Source organism: Atta cephalotes (genome assembly GCF_000143395.1).
Source record: "Atta cephalotes unplaced genomic scaffold scaffold00010, whole genome shotgun sequence".
Taxonomy (NCBI): Eukaryota; Metazoa; Arthropoda; class Insecta; order Hymenoptera; family Formicidae; genus Atta; species Atta cephalotes.
The window spans coordinates 2,112,836-2,136,928 of record NW_012130074.1 but is presented as its reverse complement, the minus strand read 5'-3'; the positions used below and the strand labels follow the sequence as shown (position 1 = coordinate 2,136,928).

General features: G+C 32.7%; 3 protein-coding genes across 3 annotated transcripts; 1 reads left to right on the top strand and 2 right to left on the bottom strand.

Annotated features, from left to right (window-relative positions):
- The first annotated feature begins 531 nt into the window (after nucleotides 1-531).
- LOC105627708 (acetylcholine receptor subunit beta-like 2) lies at nucleotides 532-5,520 on the top strand. Its single transcript, XM_012208985.1, has 12 exons — nucleotides 532-583; nucleotides 1,506-1,657; nucleotides 1,834-1,878; nucleotides 1,971-2,080; nucleotides 2,293-2,473; nucleotides 3,109-3,265; nucleotides 3,421-3,548; nucleotides 3,787-3,962; nucleotides 4,359-4,511; nucleotides 4,570-4,682; nucleotides 5,076-5,188; nucleotides 5,320-5,520. Exons 1-12 carry the CDS (start codon nucleotides 532-534, stop codon nucleotides 5,518-5,520), a joined length of 1,581 nt encoding a protein of 526 aa, XP_012064375.1.
- A 1,362-nt stretch (nucleotides 5,521-6,882) lies between these two features.
- LOC105627858 (histone-lysine N-methyltransferase SETMAR-like) lies at nucleotides 6,883-7,764 on the bottom strand. Its single transcript, XM_012209133.1, has 3 exons — nucleotides 7,594-7,764; nucleotides 7,180-7,490; nucleotides 6,883-7,015 (listed from the first exon to the last, which is right to left on the bottom strand). Exons 1-3 carry the CDS (start codon nucleotides 7,762-7,764, stop codon nucleotides 6,883-6,885), a joined length of 615 nt encoding a protein of 204 aa, XP_012064523.1.
- Nucleotides 7,765-13,128: 5,364 nt separating this feature from the next.
- LOC105627707 (E3 SUMO-protein ligase PIAS1) lies at nucleotides 13,129-23,649 on the bottom strand. The gene is made up of 9 exons (XM_012208984.1): nucleotides 23,626-23,649; nucleotides 22,521-22,690; nucleotides 22,058-22,159; nucleotides 21,824-21,968; nucleotides 18,944-19,243; nucleotides 18,724-18,825; nucleotides 18,261-18,501; nucleotides 17,743-18,177; nucleotides 13,129-13,337 (listed from the first exon to the last, which is right to left on the bottom strand). Exons 1-9 carry the CDS (start codon nucleotides 23,647-23,649, stop codon nucleotides 13,129-13,131), a joined length of 1,728 nt encoding a protein of 575 aa, XP_012064374.1.
- Between the last annotated feature and the right edge of the window lie 444 nt (nucleotides 23,650-24,093).

The window sequence follows — 24,093 nt, the reverse complement described above, 5'->3', positions numbered from 1 at the left end:
CTCTCTCTCTCTCTCTCTCTCTCTCTCTCTCTCTCTCTCTCTCTCTCTCTCTCTCTCTCTCTCTCTCTCTCTCTCTCTCTCTCTCTCTCTCTCTCTCTCTCTCTCTCTCTCTCTCTCTCTCTCTCTCTCTCTCTCGCTCTCTTTCTCTCATTACAATGGCCTGAATGCATTTCGGGCTCGCGATCTCCTCGATTTCCGCGTTTTCGTTTTCGTACAAAGAGCGCAGATGCAGGCAAGCGCGAACCACCCCTAGGTACCACTAGAACCAAGTCGCGCCCTGAACAGGCAACGCGAGCGTCATGGCGGCGAGTTGGAATATCGATCGTGGACCAGTGGGATGCTGGCCGCCCGACATTTCGCCGATCACGCGCTACTATTCAGTACACTAAGTGTTTTGTTATCCTGCCTTCTTGGCTTTTTTTACATCTCTTGTTTGTAAAATTACTGCCAAGGTACGTGTAAAAGAAAGCCTATCGCAAAGAGTACTCGCGAGTGTTCTACTTTTGCACGCATTTATAAACAGCGCCGAAAATGAGGACAACGGTGCTCATAGTTTTGCTCAATATGTTCGGTATCGCTTATGGTAAGCTTGCTCGACTATTAACGATCTATTAAGAAATTAATAGTCATGAATAAAAAACAATCACTTACTTGTTTGTTTCGTTAATTATAGCAGTGATTATTAAAGTGATATAATATGAGACAATGTGAAAAAATTCTTTCTATTTTTTTATGTATATACAATATTATTATCATAAAATTTTATCACTGAGAAAAAAATCTGCGTGTTTAGGTATACATTTTATATACTTTTTAAAATTATTATTAAACAAAAGAATATAATTTTTAGTGCACACAAGCATAAATTTTAATTAAAACCGATTATTTTAGAGGAAATATTCTAAAATTCTTATTTCTTTAATAACATGTTAATTCTATTATAAAAGCTGGAATGTATTATAATTATTTCTTAATACAATGGCATTCTATTGTCATTTCATTCTTTTTCTGTTTTTTTTGTTGTATGCTTTTAGACTATATACTTCTATTATTTTTTTATTTTTATATGTAATATAAACAAAATTTTAGAATAGAAAACTTGCTCAATTTATAAATAATATTCTATGTACTAATTTATGTAATAATATTTTTTTAAACATGATTAGAATCAATTTTTTTATAATTTTGCAATAAATTAAGCGATTATATTAATCACCAAAATAAAATACATAAATACATAAATACATTTCACATTTCTTCGCAATGGAATATAATTATATTGTAGAACAATCTGCAGTTTATTTCTGATATAATAATATAAACCTAAAATTCATTTACGTGTACGATTTACATAGATAATTCGATGTCAAATTTTATTTTTTATGAAATTACAATACAGTTTATTACTAATTTAATTTATTATTTTAATATAAATATTTCAAAAAATGAAAAAAACAAATATTAAAACGGTTCATTGAAATATTAATAAATATTCTTTTATGCAGGAAACATTAACGTTTTCGAAGCGAATCCTGATACGAAGAGACTCTACGACGATTTATTGTCCAATTATAACAGACTGATACGTCCTGTTGTTAATAATACAGAAACATTAACAGTTTGGTTGGGTTTAAAGCTATCACAATTAATAGAAATGGTATACAAATTGATATAAATATTATTCTAATATTTTAAAACTTAACATTACATTTTATTTATAATTTTATTGTTTTTATTCTTTATGTTATATTTTATATAAAATTATATATTATATGTAACGTTTTATTTAAAGGATTTATAAAAGTTACACTAATGCTTGACTTTTTTTTATAGAATCTAAAGAATCAAGTGATGACAACCAACGTTTGGGTAGAGCAGGTCAGTTATGTATTAGTTCATTTCACTTTCGCAGTAGTACCGAGCGTTGTAGTCAGGCAATCAGCAAACTGATCTCTATTCGTTTCTTGCAGAAATGGTTTGATTATAAATTACAGTGGGATCCACAAGAGTATGGTGGTATAGATATGTTATACGTGCCTTCCGAGAACATATGGCTTCCGGATATCGTTCTATACAACAAGTAAATTGCAAAAGATTTGTTACAAATTACAATCGAATAAAAATAAATAAAATCTTTATGTCACAAGGTTTTTGCAAAAGTAGAAAAATTTATTTTTCAAAATCGTCGAAATCCTATAAAAATTAAAGAAAAATATATATTTGATACGTTAAAATATGAGGTACTGTAGAAAGCATTTTTCGAATTAATCTTTTTCTTTCTTTATTGTACAGCGCAGATGGAAATTATGAAGTAACATTAATGACAAAGGCTACTTTGAAATCTACTGGTGAGGTATTCTGGAAACCGCCAGCTATTTATAAATCGTCTTGTGAGATCAATGTGGAATATTTTCCGTTTGATGAGCAATCATGTATTATGAAATTTGGCTCATGGACTTACAATGGCGCTCAGGTTATAACAATGTATACAAACAATATAAAATATCCCAGAACAACTGAATTTCTTTAACTAAAGATTATTTGACTAATCTTTATTTATCTAAAAGTAACTCTTCTTTAATGAAAATATAATATTGAAGCTCCAATTAATTATTGATAGATTGATTAATTATTCATTATTTAATAGAAACTTATTTATGAAGCAAACTTTATCGGAATAAAATAACAAAACATATTCTTTTAAATAACATTAAATAAAAGTTACTTTGTTAAATTAAAATTAAAATTAAAATTAAATGTTAAACAACAAGAAAAATTTAAACATTGCGAAATATAAAACAACTTAAAATTAATTAAAATTCTAAATAAAAATTTCTATTAAAAAAGTATTATAGTCTCATCTTAAATTTGTTTTTAAAGTATCTTTTAATTATGATTTATTTTTGTTTAAAAATTTAAATAGATAATTAATATGTATATTTATATAATACTAATTTCAATTTTATTTCTGTTTATAATTTTAAATTTTATTTTTATAATATAGAATATTTAAGGTAACATTGTTAATCACTTTGCAAGCTTTTTTTATAGTTTTAAATTATATAAATTTTAGTCTGACATAGCTTGAAAATGTGCTTTTTCTCGCAGGTAGATTTGAAGCATATGAAGCAGGAAGCTGGTAGCAATTTTGTTGCGATTGGTATAGATCTCACTGATTTTTATCTATCAGTGGAATGGGATATCCTGGAAGTTCCAGCAACACGTAACGAAGAATATTATCCATGCTGTACGGAACCTTATTCTGGTAAGATTTCATAAGAATTTTAAACTTTATTTTCAGAAGAAAAAATAATTATGTTTACTCATTCTAGCTATTTTTTATTAATGGCGCAATTTAAAATTATAAATTGTCTCGAAGATAATTTAATGCAAATTATTGTAATTATCGTTTAATTGCAGATATCACATTCAATATTACCATGAGAAGAAAAACACTATTTTATACTGTCAATCTTATTATCCCCTGTGTCGGTATCACATTTTTAACGGTGCTGGTTTTTTATCTGCCCAGCGATTCCGGCGAAAAAGTAAGTAATATTATTTGAGCAGCTGTTAAAATTTGTACATAAAATTCATAAATTTTATCATAGGAAATTTCTTTATATTCGTATTGTTAAAAATATTGTTAAAAATTTCGATCCAAATACGAAAAACCTCAATGAAATAAAAATAATAACAAATGCATCAATATAGAAATGATTTTATTATAGTATTATATCTTAACCATCGAAAATGTATTTATTATTGCTTCGCATTTTTGTACAGGTATCATTATGCTCTTCCATTCTCCTCTCATTGACGGTATTCTTCTTGCTCTTAGCAGAGATTATTCCGCCAACATCGTTAGCTATACCTTTGCTTGGAAAATACTTGTTGTTCACCATGATTTTAGTTACTTTGTCCATTTGGATCACTGTCTGTGTCTTAAATGTACACTTTCGGTAGGTCGTGATGTATTTTACATATAGAAACATCAATTGATTTCGAATTCTGTCTCTTAAATATAGAACTATAACATGATTCATTCAAAATAAATGTCTCACAAGTATTTTAGATAAATTTGTAAATGTGGTGTAAATGTAAGAAAAATTGAAAAATAAGATGTATTTAATTTATTAAGAATTAGTATACTTCAGTTTGGGATAAAAATTTTATTAAAAAATAATAATTTTAATAAAATACATAATTTTTTAAATTTTTTAATCAGAATTAAGTTTTCTAATCCGAATTTACATTTTGACGATTTTACTGTTGAAAGAATAATTATGCAAATTAACATTCATTAATTATAATCCTTATAATAAATAAAATGTGATATTGAATTATTTCCCTCATAGGTCTCCTTCTACGCATAATATGTCGCCATGGGTAAGACAAGTGTTTCTGAATTGGATGCCGAGAATATTGATGATGCGTCGCACACCATATTCTACACCAGAATATGATGACACTTACATAGATAACGCATACACTAATGAAATAGATTATAGGTAATATCAACATTTTATTAAAGATATTTATTCTTTAACTAGAATTTTTTTCTAACAGTGTAAGTGACTATCCTTTGGAACTAAAGGGAAGCCCAGATGCATTCGAAAGTGTTACTTCAACATACAAAAGTATTAGAGATGATGATGCACGACATGTACCGCATGCATCAGGTATTTCCCGTTATTTGTCAGAAATTTTTTTTTCTTTAATTTCTTTAATTCTTGAACATATTCTCTTATAGTATTTACGTTGATATCTTTATGCTAATTTTTTGAAATAAAAAGTCTTATTTATGAGAATTTAATTCGTTTACATAAGTGTATTACTACAATATATTTATAAAAATGAATACATGTATTATCAACATATATCTGCATTAATAAAAATATAATAAATCATAAATATAATAATTCAAACATCATAAATTTGTTGTGCATGCTATTGAATTGAAAAGAAAAAAAACATTTTTATTAACTGTTTTTTTTAATAATATTTTAATATGAATTAAATTAATCTTGATTTAAAATAAATTAAGATTAATATTTTATAAAATATTATTTCAGTTACTGACAGCGAAAATACAATTCCAAAACATTTATCTCCAGATGTCATAGCAGCTCTCAAAGGTGTGCGTTTTATTGCTCAACATATAAAGGATGCAGATAAAGATAACGAGGTAAATTTTCTAATATCTCCTTTTCTATATATTTTTCTATATATTTTTTTGTAATATAATTATTTGTCAAGTATCATCTTAATGATATTAAATTTTATCACTTATATAGAAATATTCATCCATTCTCATAGGTCATAGAAGATTGGAAATTCGTAGCTATGGTTTTGGACAGATTCTTTCTTTGGATATTTACGATCGCGTGTATCGGTGGCACACTAGGTATAATAGGTCAAGCACCTAGTTTGTACGATACGCGCATACCTGTGGACCAACAACTTTCTAGTATATCATTTCGCAAGTATATGTATTTACCGAACACGACTTTTGATTAAGTACTATAACACGTATAAAGTGATTTATGTGTAAAGAATAATCACATGTTATGTCGTGCGTATTCCATTAAGATACGTTCGATACTTTCTACCCGCAAAAAGTTATCCATTACTTTTCCACATGATTCATTCACGAAAACTATTTTTCAATTTCTTTAAATACTTTATTTAAGTAAACACAATAGTTGTGTTAATTTTTCTGCGCATTATATGTCAAAGTAGATTAATTTTTTCGAATATTAAAGGACTCCGTACAAAAACTGCGGGTTTTGAAATTGATGAAATTAATTTAAATTTAATATTATAATTTTAAGTTCACTGATTAAAAGTTTCCTTAGGAAAATCATAAAAAATGGACAGATTGTGCTGTAGCAAAATATAAAAATTGCTTTCGGTTGTTTAAAAAAATAGGTAGTTTGGTGATTATGATATTTGAGAGCAGATATACTATGCGTGCTCTAGATTCCAATTTATATCATCCTGACAAAAATGGATGTGGTTGTGTGCGAACGCAAGATCCACGTCTGAAGAATTTGGGCCAAGCCCTAAGAAGTGCTCGACAGCGACGGGTGCTTGTCGCTAACTCCTGTGCCTGGAATCAAATCGTCTCCATTCACTTCTTGAGTATGATATTGTTGATATTATTCGGACCGTTCCAGAAGCTGAAGGACATTGATGCGCTGTTAATCCGGTTGTCTACGTTGTTCGTCAGGTTGAAAGTGCGATCCCGTTGTCGGGTAGTCGGATGTCCCGTAGTATTCGAGAACCACTAACCTCCGTTAACACAATAGTGATTCGTGCCGGCACGCCAAAGCATATGATCCAATCCGCAAACAAATGTCGAGCCATTGTTTTAGTGGCGATGTCGGAAATCGGAATTGCTTCTGGCCATCTTGTGAACCTATCTATTGTTAGACAGTATTTTTTTCCTTTTGAGCAAGGAAAAGATCCCGTAATGTCCATGTGTATATGCTCGAAGCCTCTTGACGGCAATTGGAAGTTTTTTATTAGTGCGGTATTGTGTTTGGTGACTTCAGCTTTTTGGCATTAAATGCAAATTCGCGTCCATGTCTGGCAGTCCTTTTTTATCTGTGGACAGACGTGAGATTAACTTAGCTGTAGCTTTAGCCCCCTGGAAGTGATAATCTGTGTAAGTTTTGGAAGACCTGCCTTCGGAATTGTTCCGTTACGTAAGGGCATGATATCGGTGTACTTGTACCGCAATACGATTTTAGTTGGTATTTGTACCTTCATGAGTTTTATCATTTTCTTTACAGTTTCTTGAGTTCTTCGCCTGTATCCTGGGCTCGTGCTAGTTCTTCAAAACTTATGGCTGAGTGAACTGCTTCTACTCGTCCACTATTATGTCTTTCCCTGAGATGTGCTGTATGTTCGTAGTGAATTGGCTAATGTATTCAAGGTCGAGCTTGCCTCGGGGAACTTCGTAATGGATCCTGGTTGAGCGCATATATCAGCGGTTTGTAATCGGTATAGACTATAAAATCGGCCCTCCAGCATATATTGGATTATTCAAAAAGTCATTGCGTTTTTTTCATTTGATTTTCAGGTGTGTTTATTTAATATACGTAATGAACATTAATCAATGATATATTGGCCGTTTTGTTCGATGACCTTCTGCCATCTCCCGGGCAACTTCACCTAATACCACGTTCATAAAATTTCCCATCCTTCTCTGCGAGAAACTTGTCTAGGTGCTGTTTGATGAGGTCTTCAGAAGCAAACGTTTTACCATTCAAGAAGTTTTGCAAGGAGCGAAAGAGATGGAAGTCTAATGGTGCAAGGTCTGGGCTATACGGTGAATGTAGTAATATATCCCAATCATGTTGCAACAATTTTTGCCGAGTGATCAAACTTATGTGTGGTCTCGCATTGTCGTGGTGAAATATCACACCCTTATGATTGATTAGCTCGGGATGTTTCTGTGCGATGGCATCACTTACTTTCTGCACCTGCTCACAGTAGACATCGGAATTAATCGTTTTGTTCTTTGGAAGTAGCTCATAGAAGACTGGTCCCTTCCAATCTCATCACATTTACATTGACAGCATTTACCTTCTTTTGGTGGATCTCCGCCTTTGCTTGCCTTTCCAGTGCTTCACCTCGCCTATTCCAATTTCTTTTTCGGCTGACATTGTTGTAAACAATCCATTTTTCGCTCGTGATCATACGCTTCAAGAACGGATCGTTTTCTTCGCGTTTGATGAGTTGATCGCAGATGCTCATTCGTCAGATGAATTTTTTTCAACTCATGCAATACCCAAACATCGAGCTTCTTTACGAAGCCTAGTGATTTCAAATGGCCATGAACACTTCTAACGGACACTTTTAGAGCGATAGCAAGTTCCCGAACCGTTGAATGCTTATTTGCTTGCACCAATGTTTTCATTTCATCGTCAATCTTGGAAGGCCTACCGGAACGATGAGCGTCTTTGACTGAAAAATCACCATCACGGAATCGGGCGAACTAGTTCTGACACTGGCGTTTTCTGCCGTAAACTCGACGCAACTTTTCCCTTGCTTTCTTTCCTTTTTTGAAGTAATAAAACAGAATATGACGAATATGCTCTTCAAAATTCTCCATGTTCGAACCACAATTGCAAGCACAAAATTCGACCAAATCGCGTCAACTTTTTTTTTTTTTGGTTTTAGGTTGAGTGTCAATAACAAAATGCGCGTAAACATTTGACTTTCATGTCACGCTCGCATACAAATAAACGTGGACAACGCCATCTATTGGAAAAAACGCAATGACTTTTTAAACAACCCAATAGTATTTTATTATTATATAGATTGCAATTTCCAATCGTATGGACTATATTTCGTTTGCGCTTGACTGAATTTTTTGCTCAGAAAGATTAATTGTTGCCATCCTTTTTTAATTTTTCATTGCACTGCGCCTAATGTAGAAAGCATCTGTTATGAATGTTAGTTCCGCTTCCGGAAAGCAGTGTGCTGCTCAGAAGCAGTGTGCGAGCAGAGTTGCTGTTGAAAGACTGTTGTTTTTGCATATAGAGAATGCGTCTTTTAGTTCCGTCTTTTAGTTGCTCATTCGATCGAAGTTTTGCCTTTTGTCTTGGGTTCTCCAAGTATGTCGTTTAGTCTTGCTTGATTCTTTACAGCTCTATGGAAACGTCTATAAAAGTTTATAGTTGCCAAAAATTGTCTTAGTGGCTTTATTGTTTTTGGTTTTGGAAAGTTTTTAAGAGCCTCCATTTTGTTCGGGAGTATCTTTCGCCGATACCAAGGAATTTGACTTAATGTATTCCAAAAACGCATTTTGCCACGTTTAATTGGATGCCGTAATTTTCTAGTCTCGTGAATATTTCTTTAAGGTGTTCCTTGTGTTCCTCTTCTGAGTTTGAGGCGATTAATATATCATCGATATATACAAAGCAATAATCGAGACCGTGTAGTACCTCGTTTATGAAACGCTGAAATGTCTATGCAGCGTTTCTTGATCCAAAGGGCATATATAGAAATTAATAGACCGAATAGCGTAATAATAACTGTCTTCGTTCTATCGTCTTCATGCACTGAAATCTGATTGTATGTCCGGATCAAATCTAGTATTGAAGACTTTCTTATCGTAGAGTATCTCTCGAAATCTTTGATGTATGGGATCGGAAATATCGATCCGGAATGGTTCTTGTGTTTAGCTTGCGGTAGTCTCCGCATGGCCTCCATGTTCCCCTTTTCTTAGATGCAAGATGTAATGGATCATGGACTCTTTGAATTATTCTCTCTTGAAGAAGTAAGTTGAATTCCACCTTTACTACTTGTAGTTGTCTAATGCTAACTGTCAACAAGCTTCCAATTGATCCTACGTGATCTTGATATGATGCATCGTGGAGTGTTTAATTGTTCTCCTTGATTATACGGACGTTATGATTGATGGAAACTTTGCCAAAATGTCGTAATATGACGTTTCTTTAATAATGACCTTCATCGACTCTATTGAATTCACGGCAGGTGAACCTCTTGCAGTGAGTTTCGTTTCTCTATCAATCAGCTGTTTGTTCTTTATATCTGGCATATATAACAGATGGCATTTCGCTAGAAAATCTGAACCGTCACGGAAAATAGCGGCATAACCCGAAGGGTCAGGTTGTAACATGATGTATGTAGTGATCACGGATTCGTTTGTTGCGTATATTGCTGGTTTTGTTTGCCTTGCGTCCGTAGACGCTTAAATCGGAGCCTATATCAAGGTACCTTATTTTAGAGATACTATCTGTCATGAATAGGCGGCTGATAGTGGAGCTTGAGTCGCGAGTCACTTTAATGACTACTCTTTTTGTTTTTCTGGAAATTACAGAGTTTGGTGCACTTCTTTGCTTCAGCTCCGAATCATCGGTGATAGTAACATCTTTCTGAGGGGTGCTTCTGTTGCGGCTTCGACTTCTGCTTCGCTCACATTTCTTTACCTTCGTGAGCTTTGTGATTAGTGACTTGTTTTCAATTCTTGGAGTTGCATCTCTAAAGTTTTTGGAATCGCTGCTTTCGCTGTGGTTGATGTGGCATGATTGCCCTGCTTGTGACTTCGTGGATCCTATCTGCTTGATCGGATACCTCGGTTAGCCGGTCTTTTGTCTTAGTTGTTATGATGATTTGCATTTGTGATCCCAATCATAAGGTGCGGAGTTATTGATCAGACACGGTAGTGCCTGCCAGTGTTTGTAGGTGACGAAGAAACTGAGAAGATTTCCTATTTCCTAGTTCTTCATGCTCTAGTAATTGCCTTATGCGCTGCTCTTGGGATGCTGACAGTCTCTCTATATCAGTGCTTCAACGTGAGATATCTATCCTTGTTGAGTGTGAATGCACTTTGGCAATCAAGTCCTTTTGGGCAAATCAGAACTCAGGTTCCTCTAGCCAAAAAGGTGGAGACTTAATTCTATAAAAACTCACTGTATGCTGGGGGGGGATTAATGATTGCTTCCTCATCTCCGTTTCCATCTTCTATCGTAGATCACATCAGGATCACCTTTGGTCACAGTTTAGTGGTTATAATATATGGAAACAGATATGCTAATATGCGTGTTCTAGATTCCAACTTATATCATCTTGATAAGGACAATGTAGTTGTGTATAAACAAGATTTGAGAAATTTGGACCGACAGCGACGGTTGCTTGTCGCTAACGCCTATGACTGAGACCAGATCGCTTCCATTCACTTCTTGAATATGTTGTCAAAGGCTGACGTTGATATTAGATGTTTTGGTGAGCACTGTTGATCCTATCGTCTGCATTGCTCTGCAGATATTCAGGTTGATGATGCATCTCGTTGGTCAGATGCCCCATGATATCCGGAGACTGCTAACCTCGCTGGGTCGGGTACCTCAAAGACAGCTGACAAATCTTGAGTGCCTTGAAGAAACCACTAACTGTTCGTCTTCTTCGTCTCTCGTCCATTAAGAGGTTATTAAGATCCTTCTGGTCTCCTGATGTACATCCGAGTAGTTATGCCGACCTCAGAGGGAATTGCCTAAGATGCGATTCTAGGATACGATAGATGTCGCTTGAGAACTCCTGGAATCGTTCCAACTGGGCGAAAAACTCAGAACCAGATGCCAGACATGCCCCGCACTCGCGTATGTGTGCAGTCTAAAGCGCCAATAGAGTATTTAATCCGTTTGTGAAACTGACGTCCTTACTCGTCCCAAAGAAAAATAGAATTATAAATATATAGAAATTAGACATATCTCTCATTGTAAGATATCAATTTTTACATTAACACTATTTACGTTATCTATATGAGAAGCTGATTCGGCATGCCTTGATAAATTATATCAACAATATTTAAGCAAAATATTACAAATTTTACCAACCTTTAAAAATATTTTCGTCTAACCAAGATCTGCTAAATTTTCGGATAGGTACCTTTTTTGGATCTTTTTTTCTAACTCCATTTGTGATTCATTTTCTGATTTAAAATACTTTGCCTCATTTCTATTTTCCTCTTGGGATTTCTCGCATTTCCTATTGTCCGGCGCGTTTAGCGCGCAGACTTCATGGAGTTCGCGGTCCACACGGCACCACATCGTTACTTTAACCTAACTTGATGATTACAATACTGCGCGGAAAGCTGTAAACAACGCGCAGGCGCAAGTGCGAGACGTATCTAGCATCACGACCCACACTTGTTTCGGGTCGTACATGAGCCTCTTTATGTACTCTCTCCGTGGAATCTTAAGCATGAATTCACGCTCGAGCTCGTCGCCCTCTGGAGGACACGGCACGAAGCTGGCTAATGCTGAATGCGCGCGACTCACTGTGCGCACAGGCGCGTCTTGCGGCGTGAATCTGCTCAACTGTCACAGGTAGTCTTGCACATTGTAAATTGCATAATTTTTTTGAAAAGCAACTATGTCCTAAGTAACACAACAGCACCTGCAAAGCATTAAAAGAAACGCTTATATACGCTTTTTAGAACTTTCTTAATGTTTTGTACTTTATAGGCGCTTATGTGCTATTTGGAGCATTTTCTTTACATCATTTCATTAGTTTGTGCATAAAAGTAAAAAATGAATAGTTTATTAGACAAAGATATTTTCCAGTCCAATTAGATCGGAAAATAGCGATCTTCAATAGTGCTACAGCAAAATCTGTTTTTATGATTTTGCTTAGGGAAATATTTAATCAATGAAGCAAAAACTATAACATATTATAACTAAACCTATATTAATTTAAATCAATTTCACTGAAAATCAAAAATTAAAAAAATTAAGTTTTTGTGTATGTGGGATCCTTTGCAAAATACTACACAAGAATTATAGAGAATACACTATTGTCTTTTAATAAGTAATTGTACATATTAATTTATTTTGATTAATATAAAAAAATATAAAATTAATTACATTTATTTAATATCGTAGAACAGTTTAAAAAATGTCGATATATTTTATTATTTACATGTATTATCACCAATGGTGACATGCACAAAATGGATTTATTTTGACATACAATGCAAGGAAATAATTACGTTTTTCGCTTTTTGGTATCATAATAATATAATTGCAATAATCCAATATAATTGCAATATGAGACCAAGTAATTTTAATTCTCATTAAATGAAAAAAAAGCACTGTTATATTTCTTCCATGCGCTAAATCTATAATCGAACATAGCGAAAATGAAATGATAAATAAAGTATGAATTAGATAGCTTATATACGCAAGATCTTATGTCGAGATTAACAAGAAGTTTGTGTTACAAAAAACAAAGGTAACTTTATTTTCAGTTACATAATTATTCCACAGTGATCACATCATCGGTCAAAATAAAATTCTATTACAATATTTGCTTATCGCAGTCTCGCCAAACGTAATTTTAGCATTACACTGTTTGCCAAATAAAATTGAATAAAATATATGAGATGTATTTGTATATTTGAGAATGGAACGTTATTAAAGTTACAATAAATGAACATCTTTATTTATTTTATATTTCCTCGAAAGTAATAAATTATAACTTAATGTCATACAAACATGCTGACTGAGTATATAAAGAGAAAAAAAAATATCAAGATTTTTTTTCTTTATAAAGGAAAATATAGTTTTTACAAAAAATTCTATATCAAACAATTCTTTATTCTAAATCGATTATCATTAATTCTGGCGATTCGCTTGTACTACTAATGGAGCTAGTCTGTGATTTCTTTGGCGATGAAATGCCACTGGCTGGTTTCTTTGTACTTTGTGTCGGCGTGTTATCCTCATCGTCATCATCACTATCTGATATCAAATCGATAACGACAGCACGTTTCTTCTCCTTTGGTGCCGGAGGATTGCTTTCATCTGAACAAATAAACAAAACGTCATATTATATATAACGTTTATTGTTTAATGTAAAATAAAATATTGAAAAAACTATATACAGAGTATCCCATTTTAATTGCCCCAAGTAAATAAATCTCTTGAAAAATACATAAGACAAACAAAATGTTTCAGATGAAAGTAAAATAATTTCAAAGGAAATTTTAATTTGTTCTTTCTGAGTAGAGGCGTCAAAAAGATATGAAGATCCTCTTTATTAAATAAAAATACGATTTTTTCTAATTATTCCACATATACAAATATTAAGATAAGGATATCAAAAAACTAATAATTTACAAGATATTTTATATTTTATTTTAACATATATTGACATGAAATATTAAATATCTTGTAAATTATATATTAATTTTTTGATACTTTTTATGAACAGAATAATAAAAAAAATCGTGATAAATATAATTGAGGTCAAGAAAACATAGTTGCTTTAAAATATACATATAAACAAAATGGATAATTTTTTAAATAAGCAATTACGTATTTTCTTTATGCCAATTGATTTGTCCCATTATTCTGTTGTCTTAGGCAAAGATCTTTATAAATAATACAGAACTAAAGTACAAATATCGAATTTCAGAAAAATAAATAGAATCTATAAAATATAACACCATTTAGATCATAAAAAAATTTTATTTTTATTTTATATTTAATTATTCTTTTATAAATAATTTATTCATATTAATAATACCAAATTCAATAGTCCCGTGTGGGATTGCTAGTCCATCGAGCGCCTCCTCTGATGGCGCATTGGGGAATGCTCCGGCTTACCGGAAAGTATCGGGGAAATAAGATACCCGGGGTGAATCAAACTAGCAACAAAATTTAGCAATAAAGAAAACAATCTCGGCAGAATCTATCCCAAGTGGTATTCCAAGCAATAACTCGGACAATCCATCCTCTTCAGAGGTTGGCCCCAAGGAAGGAGGAAAAAGCCAATCATTGCTTTCCAATAATAATATGAATCAGAAACCTAACAACTATGATGGCAATAATGATCAAAATGAGCAGGACTCTACTCCATTCAACTATACACTTTACACTTCGTTAGTCTCGCGAAAAAAGCATCTTGTCCGAAAGACAACGTTTTTCATCCTTTAATGGCTTTACAAACATCAATCAATTAGTAGAAGAAGGTCAACAAACATAAAAAAAAAATCACATGAACACGAATACAGATCGTCAGGTTAATACTACTATTAATAGTAACTGGAAAAAAGTTAAAAAAAAAGGCAGCACAATAGTCCTGAAATAATGACAAGAAACTTCAAACAGATAAAACTCAACAATTATTGGCTCAGCCAGTACATTCAACAGATCAAACATGAAACAATCTTCTATCATTGAAGACCGATGACATTATAGAAGATGCGGAACATTTCAATAGTTGCGAACAACAATTAGCTTGGAATTCTACACCGTTCAACTCGTATTCAAATGACATAAAATCTATGCACTCTCAGACAATAAAAAAAAAGGAAAGCAAGGAAGCGATGACAGCAAACCAGATTCCCCAGCAACAAGACACTGGATTAAATTCAATTACAACAAAGCTTAAATTATTACACAACGATAAAAACCAGAGAATCCAAACATATCTTAGAAACTTAAACATAACAGCAGCAATCGATTCCCTATAGAAAGCGACAGGAAAACTTAAAAAAAAATCCATATTTACTAAACCACCTATTAGAAAAGCTAATGGCACATGGACGAAAAACGATAGTGAAAAAACTACCACATTTGCAGCATATCTTCAAGATGTCTTCACATCTAATTCTTTCCAAGGAGATACTAATAAAATGGAGGAAGTGATTAATTACCTGAATCAAACTCATCAACTGGATTTACCTATAAGTTCTCAAAAAACGAAGTAATCCAAACGTAATCTAAACAAATTAAACCTACGTAAAGCTGCAGGTTACGATTTGATCATCGCTAAAATTCTGAAGGAACTTCCCAAAGACGGTATTACCTATATTTTACTCTACAACACAGAGGTAATAAGAAGAAGATTTATTTCTCAGCAGTAGAAAGTAATCCAAGTAATCATGATTCTCAAACCTGGAAAATGCTCTAACAATGTTAAATTGTATCATCCAATAAGCCTTCTTCCAATTCCTTCTAAAATGCTGGAAATTCTCTTTCTAAAAAGACTTATGCCGATAATAGAGAAAAATTATATATAAATTCCAAACTAATTCGGCTTTAGGCAAAAGCACAGTAACAATCGAGCAAATTCATAGATTTGTAGAAAAGGTAAACTCAACATTTGAACAAAAAAAATACTGTTCTGCAATGTTTTTTAATATATCACAAGCCTTCGACCGAGTCTGGCAAGATCTTTTATATAAGACTAAAAATAGCTCCCAATAAACTATTATCCCAATAAACAATTTTATGAAATCATATCTTAGTTTCTTTGTTAAGCAGAAAGATGAAGTTACCAAACGCTACTTTACGAAATTCAAGCTGGCGTTCCACAAGGTAGAGTTCTGGGTTTGTTCTACACTTTATTTACATTCGACCTTCCTCTTACTAAAAGCGTGACAACGGGACAATACTGCAGTTTTGACTATTGCTAATTCAGCTGAAGTTAGAGGCGTGTCGTATATGTTGTAACTTCAGACTCAAGCTTGAAAAGAAATTCGAACTGTCGAGCTCGAGCTTCTGTCTAGTCTGAAGCTCGATATGGCTTAAGATGTTTTGAATTGAAACAGTCGATGTTTCTTAAAATCGATATTATAAAAACAATAGTATCGCATGAATATAAGAGTTCAAAAAGATGTTATTACTGTTATTAATGCTATTGACACAAATTATGTATGCATGTTGTATAAAAAAGCTCTGATTACAGAATTTTTAATTGTTTGATTAAAATATTGTAAAGAAAATAATAATTGTAAATAAAAAGAGTATTCATTATATATAACAGTAAAATAATAATCTAATAAAATAATAATCTAATCTTCTCGAAACCTTTTCAAAACACTATAATTTAATCACTTTGGGTTAATCATTTTGAAGAGATTTTGTTATCCAAAATATTTTTCTGTATCTTTTATAATTTTTGAGATATTTCGAGGTCAAAGTTAAAATAGAATACCCAGTAGTGCATTTAGAGAGAGAAATTTTATTAACGCAGTGTTCATGTGCGTGCAGGCGCGCGCACACGTGTGTGTTGTGTAAGTTACATATCTGATGTCCTATTACTTCGAAAAAAAAGAATATTACGAAAAGGCCTCTTCCTGAGGCGGGTAAAAATAAGGTAACATTCTTTTGATTTTAAGTAATATTGACTGTGTATTGTCTCGAGCCTAAACGATTCGAATTCGTATCGAATTCTCTCGAATTTAATAAGCTCGATGAACTTAGGCTTTTTTCTTCCCCACTCCTTCTAGTAAACATCAAGTTTGAGAAATATAGAACTATCGAACTCGAGCCTGAGTTGAAGATGTTTTGCAGACCTCTAGCTAAGGCATCCACTAAACTGCAGAAAAATCTCGATAATATATCAAAATGATTCAAAAACTGGCGAATCAAAGCTAATGAATCAAAATCTATATACGTGACGTTTACCCAGACAAGAAACTTGTCCAACTAAATCTTAATGGTATACAAATTCCTCAAGTTAATGAAGCCAAAAATACCTGGGACTCTATCCAGATAGATGACTCACTTGATAAAAACATATCTTTACTAAGAGGAAAGCAATGGATGCTAAGGAAATTTTACTGACTCATGTGTAGGAATTCACAACTCTCTCTTGAAAACAAATTATTGCTCTACAAATGCACAATTATATCTATCTAAACCTATGGAGTGCAATTATGGGATATAACTGTCAATTTGAATATTGAGATCTTCCAAGTCAAAATACTTTGAATGATCACCAACTCACAGTGGTATATAACAATAGATTCCACCATGATCTCAACATTCCCATTCAAGTCAAAGAAGAAATTAAAATCAAAACTAAACCATACAAAATTCAAGCCCATCGTAATGCATCACAACTAATGAATCCCAGGAAAATATTCCATAGACTGAAAAAAAGGCCCCGCAAGATCTAATTAATGATTAGAAATTATCTAATTAATGATTAGAATATATTAATTATGAATGACCTCATTTCATGCCCGCCCACCTTCATTTTGATCCAACTACTGCTAAATGTATATTAGACAGATCATATTACTGAACTTATTAAAAAAAAAATTTAATAATATGTATCTGTTCAATTAAATTGTTATAAATTTCAAAGATTTATCTTTTCATTTAGAGTACTATTGGGTGACTATACTATAAAGTATAGTGTATTTGATAAATCTTTTAAGCTTTTGCAATATTCTATCAAGTATTTTCCTCTCACCTAAATCCACTGTGTCTACATCGATTTTATTATCTCGTGAATCAGTCGCAGTCTTTATTTCGCTTTTTTCTTTATCTTTATCCTTATCTCTATCTTTTTCTTTTTTCAGTACTAAATTCTCCCATGAACCATCTTGCAATAATTGAATCTCATTTACGTCTGGCAATAACTTATTTGAATTAAGAACTTCTTGAAAATATCCATCAATTACAAGATTATCATAAAGCGCCGCCTTGTCACAAACTGGACAATTCCAGGTAGGTTTTCGTTCATTCATTTGAAGGAATAAAGAAGCATCGAAACACTGTAAATGAGAACATGTCGATGCGCGACATGGCGTACACATTCTCATTTTTCCTAGAGGACAAGCTAATGATACCCTCAATGACGTTGTAGCTATTTCACTATCCGCATCTTCATTTAATTTCTCCTTAACTGTAAAATAAATTATATTTCCGTCATAAAAAATTGTTTGCTATTATTTTCATACTGTTTATGACCAAAAATTAATTGCTTACTTAATCCTCTGGTATAGTCGGAATGTCTTACACCTCTATTTTTTAATCTACTAAGTAATTCCGCGCTGGATAATTTTCTGACGAGGTATATTGCAATTGCGTATCGTCTACCATAATCAGCCGACCATGTAACACGAATCTCGTTTCCAACAGTAGGTGACAATTTCACTAAAGGACTAATATTGACAGGCCGTGGTGGTCTCTTTGGCTCTACACTTGGTTTATTAGTGGGTATAGGATTCTAAAAAAAATATTTATTACATTTTCTTAACATTTGTTATTTTCTAGAATAATAATTTAATTGTCATTTACGTATAAACAAAATCTTTTGTGCATTCATTGAGTAGCGAACTTAAAAGTTCTATTTATATTTAAATAAATTTACTATTGTTTAATTCAAATAAAACTTGTACTTACATGTATAATTTTGAAAAAAGATATGTATAAATTTGGTTTGACGTACCGGTAAAGGACATAATTTTCCATTAACTTTTACTGCAATGTTTGGAGGAAAATAATCTTCCTGCTCGCATGATGTTTCTTGTAAACAGAATCGCATTTGTACCTAATTATAATTAAATTAAATGAGATTCATAAACCTACTAATAATATAACAAAACATTTTTTAACTGTTCTTTTTTATTATAAAGATTTAAAGTTCTATACATTAAATCTTAACACACCTGTACAACATAGTCCATTTTACTGCCAGCTCGACAATCACGTGAGCTTGCTATATCTGTCGCTTGTTGTGGTGTCAAATGAAACAGGAATGTGTTTTCCTGCAGTCTCAGCGTTCCCTGTGGCATTAAACTAGAAGGTTTCAATAATTCACCTAATAAGTCAAAAAATGGAAGTTTCTTCAATCTAACATCTGGATGAACTGGATATTGGCTTGTAGGTTGTATTTGTAATGGACCTGGTAAAACTTTGGCTGGGTATACAGACTGCTGATATGGACTATATGCCGTACTTGTAGTACGCTGAAAAAAATATTTAAAATAAAATCATTTTTAAAAAATGGCTCTTCGATATCTAAATAAAGAAAATAAAATACAATAAATATATAAGGCAATTGAGGATAATAGCACTAATTAATATGCAATAAGATTAAATAAAAATAAATATGTATTTATTTTATATTTTGTATATACTTCACACGAAAAATCAAATGTTTCAGCTTCATTCAAGCCATATTCAACGATTAAAAACTTTATGTTTATACCGAGCGCTTAGTCCATGATCTATAGTTTATACGATAAGTGTCTTTGTTTAACCTTGTTTTTCTACAAGATAAATAAGGAGATCTAGAGAGATCTAAAATGATCAAATTTTACGATAATTTATTCGGTAAATTACGGTAAATTAGTCAATAATTTTTGGAGGCTGATAAAATTTTTAAAAAATTATAAAAATAAAATTTGATGCCAAACATTTAATCTCCAATTATTAAATTTAAAACGCTTTATTTTAACTAATATTTTCATTTTGATATTACACATTAATATACAATATATTATATACCAATATGTAATATTAATTATTTTAATAATTATATATTAAATACAATTAAATACAAAAGATTAGGTACATAGTCTAAACTAAAGAAACTTCAAATAAGCTTTTTTATTAGGATTCTAAAAAATGAAACAAATACAGTAAAATTATTTTGTATTTTGTAAATACAGTAAACATATTTTGATTTTTTTTATTTGTATTTTTATATTTTTTATTTTACAATTAAATTTATAAAACTTTCATTTATTTGCTTACTATTTTAACTGGACTATTAAAATTTTTATTAAAGTAAAAAGTAAAAACAAAGACACAATTATACATCAAAAATAAAATAATCTTTCTATAATTGCACTATTGCCGGAATCTAAATAGAAATATAGAATAATTTTAAGTAATTTAGTAAAAAGCTAGATTTTAAAATATAAAACAAAGAATTATGTAAAAAATATACTGGAATTTTTAATTTGCATCTTTCTCTTTTTTTAATCTGTATTAAATCTCTAGGGAATCATATACTGAAAACGCATTTTAGCATCGATTAGATTTTACGTTTACATTTAGTGAAGTCATTATTATTCTATCAACAATTTATATTCTCGATGAGAATATTAAAAGAATATTATGCATTAATGTGAAATAAAACCTATTTGTGCATAAAATTATAAAAGAAATAAATTTTTATCAAAATTATCAATAAATTATCATTTTATCATAATTTTACTGTAAGTAATTATTAAATTTAATTTGACGGTAATTTTACATCTCTAACTGAACATCTATTGTATAGATCGCGAACTAGGCATGGTATAAACGCAGTCATAGATTCCGCATTATTTCTCATTCCTATCAGTAAGCAATCTTCTTAAGGCTCCTGAGTAGTCAGCATGCGATTCAAAATCAGTGGCTTGGCTTGAAATCGGTAGCCATATACACAAGCACGAACCCATGTATATGTGCTCTCGGCGTGCCGAAAGCAAGCACATATACATAGGCTCGTGCTTTTGCGTGCGTGCGTGCGTGCGTGTGTGTTACAGCGCCTCGCCACGATAAATGGCTGAACTTCTAGACATGGAAAAATGACGTTTTTACAACAAAATTTTTGCTGCATGTCATTTCGTTATTTGTTTAATTATGAAAATGTAACATGACTTGTACTTATGAAAATCTTAAAAGTAGGCAGAAACGATACAGTTATCCTGGAATTTGATACGTAAAAGCATTTAATTCATTTCAATAATGTGTTTCTGCCCGAAATTAGACTCACTTTACCTGTCTTTTACAACCATTTACTGACTATTAAAGGAAAAAAGAACAGTTTCTGTCCATTTTTAAAATTATGGAATCATCTAACAATACAAATTAGGTTGTTAAAAATACTTAGAGAAATAATTAAAGGTCAAGGTCTGGGAGATACTAAATGAAACGGGTGATTATAATTAAAGCAATCTTGTCATTTAAATTTATCCAAATTGTCTTTATTTACAAATAGCTTGCAGCATAAATTAACATGTCATTACTCGCTTCTGACATCACGATTCCAACATGGCCGTCGCGACTACTCAGGAATCTTAATTAAAACAAGTTTCTCCAGCTACTAGCTAAGTATATGCAATAACAAAACCAACAACATATCAGTTATCGTAATAACTAATGAAGAAGCTTGCTTTAATAGAAGATTAAGAAGATTGCTTATCCATGTATACATTAAAATGAGAAATAATGTGGAATCAATCCTTTTAATCGCTGAAAATAGCTCGAATGATGCAAAAGCTTTTGATTTTTCATGTGGAATACGAAATATGAAGTAAAAGTATGAAGTAAGTACAACTTTTATTGCAAATCTGATTATACATTAATGTAATTAACTGCGCGTTACATTTAGTAGTCTTTCATTAATGTTTGTCTATTTAAAATATCTCTAATATAATTCATAAATAGCAAAAAATAATCATAAATCTTTATTTCTTATGAATTATATAACAAGGAAATTCATTTCTAATATCAAATTTTCATGTAAATTAAAGAAATAATAAACTTTTGCTTACCTGTGGGGTTACATTAGAGTAACCAGTGGATTGATATACTGGATTGGTCCTAGGTGCTTGAGGTAAGGATGCTTGATGCGCAGGAGTTAATTCTTTCCCAGCAGAAATTGATGCTTGTTGCTGTTGTTGTTGGCTAATCGCTTGCCTTGATAAAATATATATTTTTATTAGATATATTTTCATTTTGAAATATATATATATAAGTAAAAGTGTATCAATGAGCAATAAAAATACCTTGTTGAATAATAATTTCGATTATGCATATTTTGGTCAATTTGTGGCTCAGAGGAACTACCAGTTTGCCCATACATTTGATGTGTTGCCATTTGATCAGCCCTAGAAAAAAGATTTCCTTTTGTACTTGGAACAACAAAAATAATCTAAAGTGTATTTTTTCAATATGACGACTGATTCTTCTTTATTTCACTTATTAGCTATATTTTTTTTTACAAATCGAAGACATCCATACTCATTCCATTTTTGTTCATCAAATTCGGTAATAAACATAAGATTATTACAGAATAATGATTATGACAGAATAATGATACAGATGCCTCTGATTTGCAAAACCGAACTCAGCTACTCTGTTAATTTCTTTGGGAACATTGAAGTATCCATATTGAAATAACCAGAACTATGCGTATAACTTGTAAAAAAAAGCAATGTACAGACTTTCCACTTGCAGTTTTCCACTTACTGTATTGTTTTATACAATTCACGTATTTTAAGCCGGATAGCTGGGTGTGATCTTAAGCGCAATAATTCCAATGCACGAGCTTGCAACTCGTTCTTTCTGCCGGACTTATTTCTACCGGCGAAACCAAGAAGCATCTGAAGCTCAGACACTCGAAAACTTAATACCATACTCTGCAATCAGAACATCCATTTCCCCTTATGTCCTCCTAGTATAATCTTTCACGAATGATGGTGACAAATTATAATGTATGTGTTGAAAACGTTACTACAAATCAACAAGTGCTTCTTCTCAACAAAAATTGTCACAGAATGTATACATTAGAAATTTTTTTTTTAGTACTTTAAATGAGCCAATCACAAAAGAGTATCTCACTGTGCACATGTCCAACTCACTTGGGTATTTACATTACAAAAATAATAGCTAGTGTCACAAAAATAACACGACGTCACGCAAGTATTGCGACAGTCGCAATGTCACGCGAACGAAATCCAAAATAACAATGTTCCATTCCATTCCAGCGAAACGCCGTAGAAAAACGGACGGTTAAGTTAGAGGTTACCCATTGTATCTCCACGCGCGAATACGTTGTGAACCGCCGGAGTCGCGGATCTCCCGAATTCCTAGGATTGTGCCCGTCGCCCCTGTCAGTGCGATCTACCAGTAATGTCCCTGATCCAGCGTGAAGTAAATCCGCAGCAGTTTCGCACTGCGTAATCGTAACAGACACCAACTGTCCGACAACTCGCAGAACACGCGCCAGCGAACAAAGTCGACCCGGCACGCACCGAGGGCGTGCATAGCACGAAGCACGCATCCACGGAATTAGGCACGGCACGGGGGCTGCAACACAGCGCGAAGGGACTGGAAGGGATTAAAATAAGCTGGATAGTAGAAAATTAAACCGACTCCTTTAGCGACGCGAACTCGGTTAATTTGCTGCAGAGAAGATCAATCGAATCATTTCCTCTCAGATAATCTCGGAAATCGACGCGCGATACCAGACAACGCGACGCGGAATCCTCACATGATGAGAAAGCCGTAGTATGTACAGCGTTTCTCTCGTGCAGCTGTGCACCTGCTCCCTTTATAACGCGCACCCACTCACCTCCAGTTCCTCGGAATCCGCCATCTTCTTGGCCGACTTTTTACCCGCAGCCGTTTTGCTGACGATTATTTCACAATTCGCGACTATGAAAAAACGCGCGACTGCAACCGTCACGCCCGCCGGTCACTCTCGCCGCTCGCGTCTGCCTCACACCCTATACTATATCACGCTGCACGCACTCTTCTGTCTCGCTCTTCGCCTTCACCTACTCTCTCCTTCTTGACTCTTTCTCTATATCTATCTTTCTCTCTAGACCTCTTTCGAATCGTACGCAATACTTTTTGCTACTAACGTTCCTAGAAAGAAGAGTCTGCTCATGTAAATGCACACACAAAATAGCCTACATAAAATACCAAATCGCTAACGAATAAGAAGTTGCATAATAGAAGAAATATTAAAAAACAGAAATAAGTATTAAAATTTCAACCTATCAGACACTGGAATATTATGTTTCTGATATGTTAATAT

What these genes read in the sequence shown, in the direction of transcription:
- LOC105627708 (XM_012208985.1), top strand. Translation starts at nt 532, where the DNA reads ATGAGGACAACGGTGCTCATAGTTTTGCTCAATATGTTCGGTATCGCT. An exon ending in CCAACGTTTGGGTAGAGCAG is followed by an intron (nt 1,879 to 1,970) that starts GTCAGTTATGTA and finishes CGTTTCTTGCAG; the next exon opens with AAATGGTTTGATTATAAATT. An exon ending in ACATGTACCGCATGCATCAG is followed by an intron (nt 4,683 to 5,075) that starts GTATTTCCCGTT and finishes ATATTATTTCAG; the next exon opens with TTACTGACAGCGAAAATACA.
- LOC105627858 (XM_012209133.1), bottom strand. Translation starts at nt 7,764, where the DNA reads ATGAGCATCTGCGATCAACTCATCAAACGCGAAGAAAACGATCCGTTC. An exon ending in CGGAGATCCACCAAAAGAAG is followed by an intron (nt 7,491 to 7,593) that starts GTAAATGCTGTC and finishes TACTGTGAGCAG; the next exon opens with GTGCAGAAAGTAAGTGATGC. An exon ending in TTTTATGAACGTGGTATTAG is followed by an intron (nt 7,016 to 7,179) that starts GTGAAGTTGCCC and finishes CCGATTTTATAG; the next exon opens with TCTATACCGATTACAAACCG.
- LOC105627707 (XM_012208984.1), bottom strand. Translation starts at nt 23,649, where the DNA reads ATGGCGGATTCCGAGGAACTGGAG. An exon ending in GAATTGTATAAAACAATACA is followed by an intron (nt 22,160 to 22,520) that starts GTAAGTGGAAAA and finishes TCTTTTTTCTAG; the next exon opens with GGCTGATCAAATGGCAACAC. An exon ending in CGACTATACCAGAGGATTAA is followed by an intron (nt 18,178 to 18,260) that starts GTAAGCAATTAA and finishes TTTATTTTACAG; the next exon opens with TTAAGGAGAAATTAAATGAA.